The following is an 18132-nucleotide window of genomic DNA, read 5'->3' as shown; positions in this document are numbered from 1 at the left end:
AGACTGAATATTAGATAAGGAAATAGATATAAGCTTTATGGTACAAACGTCAAAAATTCATTCTGATACTACAAACATTTTAATAGCTATCATTAACTAGGAAGAATAGACATACTCTCTACATGACTCCATTCACTAAGTATAATCAGACCTTCTGTTAATTAGGGACTGTTCTGAGTTGTGAACTTATGCCTTCATTGAAACAAGTAAAATTGTGAGGGCCTCCAAAATTACTCTGACAATAAGTAACAGCTGAAAATGTGTAAGAGCATATACAGCATATCTGAGTACAGACCTCATGTATATGAAGCAGTTTCTCAAGTCCTGCATTACAGGACTTATCAGAAAACAATACATATCCAAGTGAAAACAATATATTGAGCTTGGCAAAGGGGAGTGTTTTATCTGGTTGCAGCTTGAGGATACAGAGAACAGACCGGCTGCAGCAATATCAGAAACCTTTTGGGGAGCATACTTTCACTCCAAAATCCATTTTGGTATGATTCAGTCTGGAAGAGTAATGCAGGCATTTCTGGTTTATTCTGTATGTGGAAACCTACATTTAGCAACATTTTGAAGAACGGATTGAATTAGTGACCCGTGGTGTGACACCATTGTAAGAGTTTGGAAAAAAAAAGGGATTCTGGAATGCCTCTATCTAACCATTAAAATTGTAAAAACCATCCTCTGGTGTGTTCTTTCTTCCTGCCAAAGTCTCTGAAATGTAGCTATTACAATAGATGGAGCCATAACCTGCCAAGGAGCAGTCATGAGGAATTTTGTAGGCAGTTACTTCTTCTGATCCCTCTCCTTTTTCAGTGTATTACACCTTGTTTTGGTCATAGGCTTCCCCTGGCTTTCACTAGATATATCGTGTATATGGCCAAAATTCAATGCTGGATACCAGTTTCACATCTGTTACAGAGTAATCCAAGAGTCTATTATTTTGGCATCTAAATTATACAAATCCTGGTTTTTAATAAGTTGCAAATTAAACCTGAATTTTAATTTGTATAATAGGAAAATACGTGAGCATGATCAGGCATAATACAGAATTAAAAATATTAAACTGCTAGCAAGTTAGGATTATTAGACTTGCTGTTATTTCTTTTGTGCATTTTTAGTGGGAGGAAGCTGAGCTTTTGGCTTTAAAACTTCTGACTGGCTTAACCACAAAAAGACATGAGTCCCACTAAGGTGATCCAAAAGTAAAATTAGGAAGGCTTGTAGCTCTTCAGTTTCCTCTCTCGGCTGTCTACCAAGTCAAACCTATATTCTACAAACAATAACTCTGGCAATATTGACTAAAGGTTTTAATAAGCTCTAAAAATGTGCGATATTGCATAAATACCACTTAACATAGATTAATCCAACAGCTGTAAAGCAGTGATTGCAGGGACCATTTACTATGCTCTTAAGAAACACAGTGCACTGACTCTTTAAGAAAATACCTAATAACTCATTTTACCATCATAAAATACTGAAAGACTTTTTTTTTTCTTATTTTTTGATTGATGCTGCATAGATTTTCATTATTAAAATTGCATGACTTCCACCAGAAATGGAAGTGTTATTTTGTGTTCTGCAAAATAACATCTACAGTAGATTTTTCCTTCTTTCTTCCTCTTTCTTTCTGATTATTGATCTATTATTGATCCAAGATATATGCTTGTAAAGTGCAAATTATTCATCATCTTCAGATTTCTAGCTTCGGTAGGAAAGAAATATCAGACTTACTATCACATCATGTTAACTACTACCTTGATTCCCTTCCACTGTCATATCAGCAACTGGTATCTCACAAATGTTAGGCTTACGAGTTAACATCTCCTAAAACTTGTAATCTGGTCTCCCAGCTTCAAGAAGATATATTGCAAGGAAGAAAAGACAGCATTGGTATAATCTGTAATACATACATATTTCAGAACAGCAGTCATTGAAATCCTATTTGGATAGATGCACTGGGGGGAAAAAAGCAATTTTGCAATTAGAAAATGTGATATTGAGTTACAGATCTTGCAGCTTGCAGGCATTGTTATGTATCAGTCCTGTTCAAAGGTTTATACAGGACTTGTCCTCATGACCACAGAGAGCTGTTGGTCACCTGATGGGAGATTTCTGTTCTGCATCAAATGCAGTTAAACATATTTTTGATAATTACATGAGAATAAATAAGTATAAGTGGAAGAGGAAGCAGTATATATTAACTAACTACACAGGAAGTACCATGGAGTTATTGTTATTACATTGCTACTAATACCAGTTTTCGTATTATATACAACTCTTTTCTAAATCTCAAGGTTTACAAGAGAAGAATTAAACCAAAACAATTGTACTGGTTCCTGGATCTGACATTGAGTTGCAGTAGCTCTTAACTGAAACCTACATAAAATTTCAAACCCTGATAAAAGCTAATCTGCAGTGCCCAAATCCTCAGAGCAAGTAAATTAAAATAACTATACCCAACTTTAATTAAGTGGCATTGTCTCAAATAACAATCAAGGGAAAAGGAATATATTTTATAATTTGCTTTGTAAACATATTTACTCTTCTGTTAGTTGGCAATATTCCTCTCACCAAATGTAACATTCTATGGGATTTACCTTTCAAGAATTATTCCTACTTGTCTCTCTCTTGTGAAAGGGAGAACAAATAACTTTAAAATTCTGCTATCAATCTGAAGGTTCCTTTGGCAACACCATGATTATGTTCCTCAGAAAACTATTTCTATACTTTTATAGTTTGAATTCTTTACAAAATCATAAATAAACTGGTCCATTCTATGCTATTTTTATTAAAAAACCATACAGTTTGAAAAATGCTTTGATAGCTTTGATAACAATCAGGAATACAATTATTTAAAAAAAAAACCAAGTTATGGCTATTTAAAAATTTAAGATATTACTGAAATAGCTGGCATCCTAATGAACGACTAGAATCAGTAAAATGATGCAGTTTAAAAATGGGTTGCTTTATGCATTAAGTCTTTCAAAATAAGAGAAAGAGAAAAGAAACAAAGTAAACAAAAAGGAGCAGTCTGAATCATGCAGTCCCTTCACTCTATTAAGAAGTACTTGTAGATATAAAACTATATATACGTAGATCAGAATAATAGTGATTTAGCTCTAATTAAATATTGCTATTTATTCCATAACACACCTATAGAATTTGAAGTGCTGCTTCAAAAAAAAAGTGTGTGCTGTTAATATGTTAATATAGTATTTAAGAAAATATCTGTTCTCTGCCCAGACTGAACTTCAAACATGGCCAAGTTAGGAAGATTCATGCTACTTAGTATACTTTCCAAACTCTCCCTTTTAGAACAGAGGGAATACAGATAAAAGTTTGCAGAAAATGCTTGCACAATCTGAGATGAAATTTGCTACACTTTGTAATCCTGTGAAAGAATGCAACAATAGAATAGTAGTACTATAGTAGATAAATTTACCATTTTTCCACTCTTGATAAATATGGCTCCATCAGTGTTAACACATAGGACAGTAAACTGACAAAAGTTTGCTGTCCTATGTCCTAAATAGGATAGTTTACTGACAAAATAAAAATTGCTTTCATAAACACACAGAATCATATAGGTAGGAAGGGACATCTGGAGGTCATCCGGTCCAACCACCTACTCGGAGCAGGGCCAACTCAGGTTGCTCAGGGCCTTGTCCAGTCAGATTTTTTTACTATCTCCAAGAATGGAAATCTTACAAACTTTCTGGGTAATCAATGCATGACTTCCCCCGTAACGAAAAAAAAATTTAAAAATATCCTAACATCTATTCAGAATTTCCCATGTTGTGACTTGTGCCTATTGTGTCTTGTCCTACTACTCTGCATCTCTGAGAAGAGTGTGGCCCAGCCTTCCCTGTACGCTGTACTGTAGCTGAGGACAGCCATGAGCTCTCCTCGCAGCCTTCTCTGCTCAAGGCTGAACCAGCCCCATTCTCGAAGCCTCTCCTCTACATCGTGTGCTACAGCTCCACCGTGGGGGCCTTTCACGGGTCTCATTTCCCTACGTCACTGCAGCTCTTGTGCAGGGAAGCCCAAAGCGCAGTACTCCTGATTACATAGGCACCAAGTGGAAAAAATCACTTCCCTCAAATATTTTATAGAAGTATTGGTATTTCTATTAATATTACTCATCATATTTCAATAATGTTTTGCTCCTGAAATAAATAAACATACACTTGTAAATAAATAAATATGCATTGGTTTGCACATTCACTGCCATTAAAATATACATTTCTAACCTCCCAATATGATGTGGAATCATGTAAACAAGGTGCTACAGTCAAATAGTCTTGTTTTAGGATTGGGAGATTTAATGAGACAAGTACTTATTACACCAAAGCATTTATCTTATCCAAAAATGGAATCAGATAGATAATAATTTCCTATAATTCTGCAAACTAAAATTTAGAACTTTATATTAGCAACCAGTGACTGAGCTTTGACAATGTTCCATGTCCAAGGAAGTAAAAATAGAAAGAAACAAAAATATTCAATGGATTTTTAAATGACGACCTGGCAAATCTTAATATGAATGCCAGCATGAATCAAAATTCCCTATACAGTTAGTCAGCAGATTCCTTTGTGCCTCATTTCCATTAAAACAACTAATTTATGAGATCCTATATTGAGAATATATATAGTGGTTATCAAATATCAGGGTATTTCAAGCTGTAACTTGAGAGAAATAGAATTGTAAGGAAACTGATGAAGAGGTATACAGGGTTCAGCAAATTATTATATTTGAATGCAGAGTTGTTCAAATTAGTTAATTACAAATGATGGTATGAATCTGACAACTCTCTGATCTCTTCTAATATTTCATTAAATCAATCTAAAATTGTTTCAATGGTTTTTTTCCTGGTTTATTTCAATGTAAGTGATGTCAAAAACAGGTGTAGGCTGTTCAGCCTACCATTCTTTCCAATGTGCTTGGAAAATCTTTTAAAAGTTATTGCATTCAGAAATATTCACCAAATATTTGGATCAATAATTCATTGTGCTTGGGGTTATTACCTAAATTTTGTTCCATAAGCAGGATTAATGAAGCTTTTTGAACAGTACAATGCTAAATAACAGTAACACTTCCAAGTACAGTAATAAAGAAAATTAGCTAGAATGCATAAAATGTTTAAGATTTGACATGACTAAGATAAAAAAACAAACTTTCTGCTACTTTGCAAGTCCTCATGAGCGTTCCATTGCTAAGAAATAGAGTAGACTTAATTGAGAGCTTTTAGTCACAAACATTCAAAAACCTTTCTATTCTGGATGTGCTTAGAAAATATATCATATTTAGCATCCTATTAATTGAATAACAAAAAGAAGGAAAAGCTTTCTGAGCATATTGTCAGGAATGCTTCCGGTAGGTAGATATGGTACAGAGAGAAAGTCCGATCTGGATTGCTGATAGCTGGGCTGCTTGAAAGATTAATTTTTATGCATTGGTTTAGACTACAATTAGTAGCCTAACGTATTTTGCTTTCCAAGAGAATTAGGACAGCCATAGAGGATTTTTTTATTCCCCATACTGCAAATTTAGTTGATCATGATAATTTAATGGTCATGATAATTTAGTCAGTCATGATAATTTAATGGACAGTGAGGCCACACAATCTTATTATCAAGGCTCCCCTTCAGCAGCTCTTGGAGTGAATTGTCATTCTCAACAGACAAGCCACCATTCCAATTTGCATCTCACATATAATATTCTCTCGAAAGGGACAAGCATATTTACCCTTTGAGGTTTATTTATCATCAGTCATAACACATAATGTCCTATCCGTTTTATTCATCATAGACTTTTACAAGTTCAAGCTGTGCATGCATGCTATTTAATACCAGTAACTTCATGCTCCATATGCAAGCTCTTTTTTCTAATTGTAAACAATTTTATCTATTTCATTTTTGCCGGTGGCCAGGGATAAATATTATGGAATGCCATTAATTGCATATTTGCATTACACATCCTGTTTAAACAGTTTCATTTCTTCTTTAATACCCAAGAGAAAAAGTAGAAATGTCACATCCCACAAGAGTCATGCTACTCTCCAAGGCTACACTTATACAGCGAAGTGAAGGTGCAGGTACTGGTCAGAGTGATAACAAAAAGACAGCAGAAGCAGCTGCAACACCAGCTAGCAAATTGATGCAGACAAGTCCCCAGTAGGGTCATTCACAGCCTTCACTGACTACTTTGCCATCACTGTTATCCTCACCTACATTAACTTTATGAGTGTAAGCACAGGTAGGTGTTTTCTCGCTAAAATCACACATTCGTTTTGCAGTGCTTGACCATCTCCTGTTGACTTTGGTCTAAGCTAAGAAAAACAGGGCTTAGGACCCTGCTATTGAAACCATTTGTCTTAAGCCTCTCCAAATGGCTAGTTGGAGTATGGGGACACAAATGGGGTCACCGGGTATTTTGAGACCTGGCAGAATTCTCTGTGGGAAGAGTGTGTGCTGCCTACCTACATACCTTACTGTGCAATTTTAACATAGAGCTGTTCAGCGCACTGCTGTGAGCTGTTAAACTCTTTCCACCTTTTGCCTTAGAGGCTGCTCCATTTCAGGGGGATTAGAATTCTTGCACTAGTTTATAGCTCATAAATGAAAGCTTCAGCAGATGGCAAGATCATCACCAAGAAGATGTGCACTTTTAGGACACATGGCATTCTTTCTTTGCTATTATGTAAGTAATCCAGAACTGCGGAAAGATATCTGCTTCTTCCTTCAACTGTCCTCTGAACCTCTCTTAGAAGAAGACAGAGCATATGAAGCAGATGTATTCTCACAGGCTACAGACCTCTTGGTTCAAATATTTCCTTTACCAGCAGTCACACACTGCACTTCACTAAAAGTGTCTTATTTCAGTTCAACTTACTATCTAATGATCTTTTCATATTTTCTGGTTTTGACTACTTGTATTCACTAACAATAGTTACAGAAAGAAACACTGGATCAGTTTAAGAAAATAATTATAATAGGCCACACTCCATTACTGTTATTAATTGAATTTGCCCATTGAGAGTGTCCTGGGTTTGGCTGGGATGGAGTTGATTTTCTTCCTATTAACTGGTATAGTGTTGTGTTTTGGATGTAGTGTGAGAATAATGTTGATGACACACTGATGTTTTGGTTGTTGTTAGGTATTGTTCACATAGTCAAGGACTTTTGATCTTCCCATGCCCTGCCAGATGTGCAGGGGGCTGGGAGGGAGCGTGGCCAGCACGGCTGGCCCAGCTGGCCAATGGGCTATTCCATACCGTATGACGTCATGCTCAGCATATAAGGCTGGGTGAAGAAGAAGGAGTGATGGCGTTTGTCTTCCCAAGTAACCGTTACGCGTGATGGAGCCCTGCTTTCCTGGCGATGGCTGAACACCTGCCTGCCGATGGGAAGTAGTGAATGAGTTCCTTGTTTTGCTTTGCTTGCGTGCGCGGCTTTTGCTTTACCTATTAAACTGTCTTTATCTCAACCCACGAGGTTTTCTCACTTTTACCCTTCTGATCCTCTCCCCCATCCCACCCAGCGGGGGGCAGTGAGCGAGCGGCTGCGTGGTATTTGGCTGCTGCCAGGTTAAACCACGACAGAGAGTTAACAATTAAACCATTTCTGTCTTATATTTGAAAGAGATTATGATAACCTTTGAAAAGCAAATTAAAATAACTAAAAAAATCAGCATATTCACTTATTTTGAATGTCATTCTAACCTATAGAGTTTTCTAGTCATAGTCTCCAGGTTTGTGCTGCTGAAAGAAAAAATAGTTAAACAGACAAGAATGTTTTTCAGATAGTTTATTGCATGAACTTACGGTACAGAATTGCTTATATGGACAATCATAAATACGGCCTCCACAGTAATGCTGACTAAAAGCAATTTACTCATTTGAAGCTGTTGAATGTAAAACTGTTAAACAAAAAGCCAGGCTCAGGTTCAATGGGATTTAGTTTTGAGAGTAAACACATTAAAAGACAGATGTATTTTTAGTAAGAGGACTAGGATAGGGACCTGGTTGAGCCAAAAAGATGTTTAATGACAAGGTACTCAACCTACCTGTGTCTCACGTTTCCCAGGAAGATAAGGAGGATAATAGCCTTTTTGCACTTAGACTGGAGTGTGAAGCTTAATTCATAAAGAATCATAGAATCATAGAATTATTAAGGTTGGAAAAGACCTCTAAGATCATCGAGTCCAACCGTCAACCCAACACCACCATGCCCACTACACCATGTCCCTAAGTGCCTCACCTACGCGTCTTTTAAATACTTCCAGGGGTGGTGACTCAACCACTTCCCTGGGCAGCCTGTTCCAAGGCCTGACCACTCCTTCAGTAAAGAAATTTTTCCTAATGTCCAATCTAAACCTCCCTTGGTGCAACTTGAGGCCATTTCCTCTTGTCCTATCGCTAGTTACTCGGCAGAAAAGACCAAGACTCACCTCACTATAACCTCCTTTCAGGTAGTTGTAGAGCGTGATGAGGTCTCCCCTCAGCCTCCTCTTCTCCAGGCTAAACAACCCCAGTTCCCTCAGCCGCTCCTCGTAAGATTTGTTCTCCAGACCCTTCAACAGCTTCGTTGCCCTTCTCTGGACATGCTCCAGCAACTCAATGTCCTTCTTGTAGCGAGGGGCCCAAAAATGAACACAATATTCGAGGTGCGGCCTCACCAGTGCCGAGTACAGGGGCACGATCACCTCCCTGCTCCTGCTGGCCACACTATTCCTGATACAGGCCAGGATGCCATTGGCCTTCTTGGCCACCTGGGCACACTGCCGGCTCATGTTCAGACAGCTGTTGACCAAGACCCCCAGGTCCTTTTCCTCTGGGCAGCTTTCCAGCCACTCTTGCCCAAGCCTGTAGCGTTGAATGGGGTTGTTGTGGCCGAAGTGCAGGACCCGGCACTTGGCCTTGTTGAACATCATACAGTTGGCCTCGGCCCATCGATCCAGCCTGTCCAGGTCCCTCTGCAAGAGCCTTCCTACCCTCAAGCAGATCAACACTCCTGCCCAACTTGGTGTCATCTGCAAACTTACTGAGGGAGCACTCGATCCCCTCATCCAGATCGTTGATAAAGATATTGAACAAGACTGGCCCCAAAACTGAGCCCTGAGGAACACCGCTCGTGACCGGCCGCCAACTGGATTTAACTCCGTTCACCACAACTCTCTGGGCTCGGCCGTCCAGCCAGTTTTTTACCCAGCGAAGAGTGCACCTGTCTAAGCTGTGAGCCGCCAGCTTCTCTAGGAGAATGCTGTGGGAGACAGTGTCAAAGGCTTTATTGAAGTCCAGGTAAACCACATCCACAGCCTTTCCCTCATCTACTAGGTGGGTCACCTGGTCATAGAAGGAGACTTGGTTGATCAAGCAGGACCTGCCTTCCATGAACCCGTGCTGGCTGGGCCTGATCCCCTGGTTGTCCCGCACATGGCTTGTGAGCACCCTCAAAACCAACCGCTCCATGATCTTCCCCGGCACCGAGGTCAGACTGACCGGCCTGTAGTACCCCGGATCCTCCTTCCGGCCCTTCTTGTAGATGGGCGTCACATTGGCAAGCCTCCAGTTGTCCGGGACCTCCCCTGTTAACCAGGACTGCTGGTAAATGATGGAGAGTGGCTTGGCAAGCTCCAAGCTTGGGATCTCGGGTGGATCCCATCTGGCCCCATAGACTTGTGAGTGTCCAGGTGGTGTAGCAGGTCGTTAACTGCTTCCTCCTTGTCTCTCGTTTTGTCATTAATATACTTGTAAAAGCATTTTTTGTTGTCTCTTACGACAGTGGCCAGGTTGCGTTCTAGCTGGGCTTTTGCCTTTCTAATTTCCTCTCTGCATGACCTAACAAGATCCCTGTACTCTTCTTGAGTTGCCTGCCCCTTCTTCCACACGTGGTAAACTCTCCTTTTTTTCCTGAGTCCCAGCCAGAACTCCCCATTCAGCCAGGCCGGTCATCTTCCCCACCCATTCTTCTTACGGCACGTGGGGACAGCCTGCTCCTGCACCTGTAAGACTTCCTTCTTGAAGAACATCCAGCCTTCCTGGACCCCTTTACCCCTCAGGACTGGATAAGAGTCTTATCCAAAGCCATTAAAGTCAACAGAAATCTCTCGTTGACTTTAATGAGCTTTTGTTCAGATCCCTTACAAGACAGCTGAAAGACTGCCATTGACTTCAAGCCCTAATTTTATACATATCCTCTTTCATATCCTCAGCTTGGAGGCATTTGGAAACATAGAAATGTAGTAAGAAGACTGTTACATTTACCAAACAAATCCCCATAAGATAAAATTGAACTTTTTTTTTTTTTTTTAAATTTGAGAGTGCTATTTACTGCATGTGTGTACATGCAGGAAAATATATATATATATATATATATATATATGTCAGTTATTATATGCACTTATTAATAACTGTTTCTCAGATACCCCTACATGTTGGTTGCAAATCATCTCTGCACTGCTGGATGCCAACTCTACACATTTGATCTGGACGAAGTACAGTTTATAATGACTTTTTCCTTGATTTAGCCAGAGTGTCAGATCCAGAATATAAATTGTCACTTTGTTTTTATGCTGGTATTATCCTGGCTGTGCAAGCAAAGACAATAACTGATCTGGCATAAAGTTAACCATAAAGTTAACCCTTTAAAATCCTTAAGAAATTTGAAACAGTGGAGGAGTTTAATACTTGATCAATACTTTATAATGTGTCTCCTCCATTTCTGATCTAAGAAAGCAGAAGCATTGCCAGGAACAGTAATGTTAGATTTCCTATGCTGTCGAACTACAACCTTAGAGTAAAAAGGCCCCCCAAAATAGGAAAATTACCAGAACTGAAAACAAAAAGAAGAAACTTTAAAAAGTGGTATGATAATTATATAAGATATTCATTATTACATTCCTGTAGTATGCCAGTTAGAAATGCTAATGTGATAAAAGCTTGACTTCATTCTATAAGAATCTGAAAACAGTAACAGGTAATTGAGTAGAAATCCCTATTCTAGTCCAGGTAATCGAAATAAATTTCCAGTGATATGTCATTTTTTATCCCCTTAAATAATAGTAAAAAGGTGCAAGTTCTCTGAATATTCATTGGCTTCCTTTCAAAACAGCTATTTTCAGCCTTATGAATGGCTGACATGACATATTTCCAAACCTGAAACGCAGCATTATCAAAGGAATAGTATTGTATAACACCTACCATTCTCTGTTGCACAAAGCATTTTTTTAAGGACAATGTACAATAACCATGCACTACTTAATTGAGTCCAATATTCTGTAAACATAATTAATATTTAAGTTTTGATCATATAGAGAGTTAACAGCATTTCTAATTCAGCACTACTCACAGATGTCCTGTTATTTTTATAATATCAGTTAAGGTATTAATTTTATTCAAAGACACGACTAAGCAGAAAGGAAATATCAAACCTTTACAAATCTTAGTTAAAACATTTTCATTTTATTTACACACTTCAGGAAAATGTCTCTCTATGTCTTAACATTACAATGCTAGTCCTATAAAAACCATGCAATAACAAGAGATAATATAATTTATTTTATAATATTTTTATGACCTAAGTAAAGATAATTTAATCTGCCAAAGTTTTACATTTTAGAAATTCATATCTCTCCAAAGGTGCATCTAATTTAGAACTTGATTGGTATCACGGTTTTTGCTTTATCAACCTAACCCATTAGGCCATTACACATATTGTTGTTCTCCAAGAGAAAAAATGATTCTAGCATCTGTTCTCAATCTGTTTTTCCATAATTTCCTTTTATGCCCCATGTAACTCATTAAGCTCATCTACAAAACATTACTGTGTCTGACTGTCTACACTATATATGCCTTTCTACTATAAGATTGCACGAAAAATTGAAAAAATGGTAGCGTACAACATCATCCACTTTAAAATACACTATTTTTACTGCATCTTTTGATCCAGGAAAATATATCTGCTTTTGCAAGTCAGAATTGTGACACATGTAACATCTAACCTAATCTCTTAAGTGACCTATATTCTAACAAAATGAGAAAAATAGGTTCATGTCTTACCATTGTGCAGTCCTGTTCCTTATGACTGCTGCAGTCTTATGAGAGAAAAAGTGTTTAAGTTAAGCAGAATATACCTTCTGAATGGCTTGAAGAGAGTGATTTTAATATTTTAATTCACTTGTGCAAGTGATCTCAAGAGTACAGCAGACAGAGGTGTAGAAAATGTTCCAGTAACCTAAAATCTAACGTGTGTAGAATGGAAAAGAACCTGGAGTCCAGCATGTCCTTCCAAATACACTTTCCATTTTCTTCTACAAATGAAAATTTTCAGTATTTTATTATTCTTAAGCTACTTAAGCTACTTTCCAGCACTATGATCTCTTCTGCCCCCTTTTGCCTGTATTCAGTGATTGCTGCTCTGATTTAATTTCAGACGAAAATATCTATTTACAGCTGACTTGCCCATAATGTATTCATCAACACAATACAAAGGTCATTCTTCCTGCAGAAAGCTTAAGAATTCACTGTCAAAAACTGTCTTACTAGCTCTTGAAAGGTGCCACTGCTGTAAGAAAAGTGACATACTATCCAATGTTAGCTAGCAGCTGATGACTAATATAAGGTCAAAGCCTAGTGAAGACAATTTTCTAATATTTATAAACATCAGTGAATTGAGTAAAGATTTGAAGGTATTTAGATTTACCCCAACATGCTATCTTGTATGAAAGCTCCATAGTGCTTATCATCTTGAGGATTTTACCTTGTATTAATTTCTGTGTGAACTGCTATAAATCTGAAACTAATGCCCAACTGCTAAGTTTCCTTATGCTCTGAGTCTACATTGGCAATATTTTTGTAGGTGAAAAGAAGATTAGTGGCTTTATGACTAAGAATTTATCTTGGGAACAGAGAATGAGACAGAAAAGGAAAAGCCTAACAAGGGAGGAAAGTGATACCTGCACAGGATAGACTCAATTAAATCCTGCAGGAAAGAAAACTAGATATTAGAAATCTAAGAAGATAGTAGCAGGAAAATAATAATGAAAAATAGCAACAAATACAAGCACAAGAAAGGTGAGACAAACTAAAAGAGAGGCAATGGCTTCACTTACTCCAAACAGACAGTAGACCTTTTTTGCATTTTTTCCTGAGAGGAAATTATTTCAAGTTAATAATTGGGCTAAACTTCCAGAAGCCAGAGAAACTCATAAGGTCCTTGCTGTCATTAATTCAATTAGAGTCAGTGGGGCGACTTCTGTATGAAATAGGTATGAAATGTGTAAGGGTGGAAAAACCCAGCCTTGACAACTTCCTCGTGACAACCAATGGGTTTTTTTATAATATTAGAAGAGAATTCTCTCTTAAAGACACATGTCAAAACTGCATCTGGAATAGGGCAAAAAGGATTTGTATTTCCACAGCAGAACGCACAGCTTATGCAACTATTTCCTGCATGCTAGATTAAGTTAAAACAAGAACAGGAATCTACACAAAATGGAACAAAACCAAAACCAAACCAAAACTGGAGTGCAGAGAAAGCATTTACTGTCTTCCTGATGAACAGATACACACTTTTGCCAGTCAAGAAACAGATTTTTCACGTTACGTTTCGTCTTTACTCAATATGAAAATGGCCCTATACAAAAAAAACTTAATTTTTTTGGGGGGGGGAAAGTTTTGAAATATCTATACCATCATCCACAGACCAATTTAACAGTTAACACTTACTAAGCACTGTTACGGTTTCCTAATTCTTTATCTCAGTACCGGCGCTAACACAAGACCAAGCTCCCGGGAGGGAAGCATTCCAAATTACATCAGCTGGCAACACGTCCTCAGGGAGCATCTGTCAGCTACAGGGAGCTGGCTCACCCTCTGGCTACTCCTCCAGTGCACCCCTCCAAATTTAAAATCTCCACCACTTCTTCTTCCATGTGGGGAAATTAAAAATCTCTGCTGATCAAGATATTTTATAAAATCTAATAATTCTCACAAAAACAATAAGAATACATTCACAATCAATTCATTCTTGCTGTGTTGCAAAAATGAGCCAGGAGACATGCACTGCTTTTCAGTTGCAAAGTGTAAATGATACAGAGAATTGACTTACCGGCCCAAAAGCATTGCTGTCAAAGCTGTGTCCATGGTGATCACCTTCCACCCAAATATGCCCATGTGGAACTTTCACATACTTCTTTTTGTATCCGATGGTTCTAAAAAGAATTACAAAAAATGGCTAATCAGTTAAAAAAAAATTATAATTTTTTGTTAGGAAAATTCACATATTTGTCTCGGAATTTGACCATGTATATGATCCAACACTTGCTTAAAAAAAACCATGCTGAATTCCTTTAGACTTCAAGAGTACTACTCAAGTGAAAATATACATAACAATTTTGTATGAGTTAGTTGCACTATCAAGGCCTGTTTACTACATTGTTTTGGCAGAAATCACATCACAACAGGGAACAAGAGACTTTTCAGTTAAATATAATTAAGGGATTCTTATTTCCATCTCTGTAATAACAATTCTTTGAACGATCAGATTTTATCTCAGGTAAATGCCAGTGGACACATGTTGCAGTCACATAAAGATATTGTATTGAGAATGCTTTTCTTCTGGGGTAGCGTTAGGTACTCATCAAAAATAGTCTGGCGTATCTGAACTGACCTCATATTCAGAGGATTGGATTCCTATAATGCTTATGTCCTGGGGGGTTGGATTGCTTCAGCTGTAACAAGCTAAATAGGACAAACTTAAAGGAAACCCCTAAGAGAAGGCCAAGTGCTGCAAAAAATGACATTGATGATTCAAGCCATTCTCCACAGAAATTCATACTGAAGCAGTGCCTCAGCATGCCCTGATATTATAAAAATGACAAACTAAAGCTGAGGTGCAGAGTATGCAAAATTTCTGCATTTAGTTCCTGAGTGGCTGTCATTTTCACAATTCCAGTCTGCCTTCTACCATACACTTTTGATTTCTTTCAGATGGGATCTGTTATTCTGCAATCATTCATGCAGGGAGGTGATTTTATCATGCACTCCAAATTATTACCATGATTAAGCATTTACAAACAGGACTACAGATAGTGATAACTCTTATTTTGCTTTGGACAACCAAGTCTGTCCATAGACAGAAACAGACTTTTGATCTATCTTGTTGCCTCCAGCTGCTCATCACTTTTCACCGTCTGGAAGATATGCCCCCAAAGCAGGATGCAGAAGGAGCACACTCTAAAACTAAAGAAAATCAACTGAAGAAAGAAAATCACCTTCACTAGGACATTCAGCTGAACTGTGCAACAGCACTGATCAGGGATGTTCACAAGTCAAAAGTCTACCCCCCAGGAAAACTGTTTTTGGTGAGGTTTGTTTGGCTTTGGTGGGGGAGGTGAGGATGTTATAAGGACAAGCTAATTAATAACCTAGAGATCATGAAATATTAGATGAATAAGGGACCCTCAAAAGTGCATTTTATTAACTTTGATTTTATTAGTCAAATAAAAATAATAATTATTTACTTTGCAAGTCACAAAATCCAACCAGTGCTTTTTCAAACAGCTTTTTCTGGCAGCTAAAAGGATGAGTGTGCCAGAACTATATTCTAATGGAAGTTCTACCTGTGCTTTCATTGGAAGCTGAAAAAATAATAGCCTATTTGCAGAAAAGAAAGGCTCTGATTTTCATCTTTCTTCAGAACAGCTTCATATTACACAGTATTCAAGACTGAGTTCCTAAGCCATTCAAAACAAAAATGCAAAACTGTCCTGAGTTGGTAAATATATGATTTATTAAACACAAAGGGTAGTTCTGTAATAATTTAATTATGCTAAAAGAGCAATTTATTACTATGCAATTCCTTCCTCTTTTTTTTTTTTTTTTTTTTTTTTTTTTTTTTTAAGAAATATGGCATACAGTCTGGACAATAAAATTATTTATGTTTTGAGATTCCATAATGCTTTGTCTCACTGATAATTTCTTTTATAAAGTACCATATGAGGCTATATTTTACTAGAAACATGTTTTAAGATACAGGCTGAGAGAAGATGGCCATTAATTCTGTTCTGTCTGATTAGACACTCTGAAAATTATTAAATTAATATCTTCCATTAGTGATAAAGGCAAACAATAGTGCAAAAAATATTTAATTTTCTCTTCCATTCATCTTCCTGAACATAGAAAAGTAGATTGTGATAAAGTTTTGTACCTTTACAGACTTCATGCACAAGACTGAATTTCACCCAGAAGGGTGCAAGAATTTGAAAGTTAATTCTGCTGACATGTTTACCTCATAAATGTCAGGAAAATAATACGGCAAATGCCAGTCAGTGACTTCATGTCAGACCGGACACAATCTCCTGCTCCCAAATAATCTCCTCCTTTATTATGATTAGGAAATCACTAACAGGAAGGGAAAAAAGGTAAAAAAAAAAAAATGCTTTTGCAATAAGTACTTGGAAATAAAAATGGAAAGAATTTGGTCTGCATGGATAGGTCTTGCAGAGATTTGCAGAGAACCTGTGAAAATAGAAAGGCTTAACAGAGGTGTATAGTGTGTTCTTTAAGGCCTAAGGCAAAAAGAAAAAGATTACAGAGTGCAGCTATTATCATTGGTTCTTTTTATTATTTCTACAAAATAGGAAAATACATATTTCTTTTCTATTCTTGAAATAACCATCATAAACGAGAAAAAATTGCTACAATTACTCAAAAAAGTCTCTTACAGTGATTAAAAGAGGAATTACGTACAAATTCTCATATTGAAAAAAGCAGATGATTGTACACAAGAAGTTTTGACTTAGGGGAAATAGAATTAAAATTGATGACGTTAATAAATGTATTAAGGGAATAGGGGAGAGAAAAAGAAATGGAAAAGAAACAGAACCAGCAGTTCTAATTATCTACTTTAATAGATAGGACTGATACTGCATGGATAAATCCTCCTGTAAGCCCAGCAGATAAACGTAAAACCTTCTGTCATTTCATGTATGGGGTATATAATTCATCCGATTTTTCCTACATGTAGGTCAAGATATATCATAAACAATAAGTGCCTGTATATCTGTGAACAAGAGCGGCAAGAAAATTTATTTTCCTAAGACAATTCCTTCAAAATGTTAGTGTAGCATTTGCATAGGGCAGTTATCTAGGGACTTTGCATCCACTTCAGCAATTCTGCAAAAACTGTCCTGTGGAATACAGGTTGAAATTTGAAAACAAAGTTTTACTTGAGCTTTTCACTGCATGAATTAGTAACAAACCACAGCAATAAGCTCATGTTACAGTAAATTGGATCATCCATTACTTAATATTGTTTTTAATTTTCAAGATAATTTCATTGTTGAATTACTCCACAACAGATCAATAAACCACCCATGGAAGCAAACAAGGCTACAGGCTTCAGAAAGCCATATTCAGTTAATGACAGTAGGTTATTTTTAATTACTGTTGCAAAGACTATGTTGACTTTTTTTAAGAACAAAAACACCAAACGTGTTGTTTCCTCTCCTATGAAGAGAGCACAAATTGTTTCATAATCAAAATTAGTCAGTTAGTAACACTGCCCCTCTCTCACGTGAATCCTGCAGAAATTAAACACTTTAATCTCTGGCCTAATTTGCAAGGAGGAGACCACATGTGTGCGCTACATTGGCAATATGGCTCTTGCTCTAAATGTACAAACCACCATTCATTCATTTCACTAGCTAGCCGTTTTAGCTAGACATGCTGAGAGAAGACTATTACCCATCTTTTTGTGGAATCCTACAAGGACAAATTACTAACACAAATTGTACATCATTTCTGAGAAGAATGAGAAGTGCTGGCTCAATCCCTTTTCTTAAGGATAGCTTTGCAGTCAACTGGCATCCACTTTTCAGATTCAGGCCCATGTAAATAAATAACAATTATAGTATAATGATCAATTCTTCTGTGAAAAATTAATACAATATAAAGTTAAAAATTACTTCGGAATGCTTCTAGCGCTCTTCAACAACAACAACAACAAAACCTAAAATCCTCAAGCCAATTATCAATTAAAAGCACAATTAGCTCATCAGGAATTTTACCTCAACTCCTTGTGACAGGCCTTTGCTACAAAGGAAATGCAGTCACTAATGTACTG

General features: G+C 37.2%; 1 protein-coding gene across 1 annotated transcript in view; it reads right to left on the bottom strand.

Moving 5' to 3' along the window:
• IMMP2L (inner mitochondrial membrane peptidase subunit 2) overlaps positions 1 to 18132 on the bottom strand; it is a 478971-nt gene that overhangs the window by 91367 nt on the left and 369472 nt on the right. Inside the window, exon 5 of the mRNA XM_075152362.1 lies at positions 14116 to 14218. Coding sequence (XP_075008463.1) covers positions 14116 to 14218 — 103 coding nt within the window. The remainder of the gene's footprint in view (positions 1 to 14115; positions 14219 to 18132) is intronic.

This window comes from Calonectris borealis, chromosome 1 (assembly GCF_964195595.1).
Source record: "Calonectris borealis chromosome 1, bCalBor7.hap1.2, whole genome shotgun sequence".
Classification (NCBI taxonomy): domain Eukaryota; kingdom Metazoa; phylum Chordata; class Aves; order Procellariiformes; family Procellariidae; genus Calonectris; species Calonectris borealis.
The sequence above is the reverse complement of the archived record's forward strand: the minus strand, read 5'-3'. Positions and strand labels throughout refer to the sequence as shown.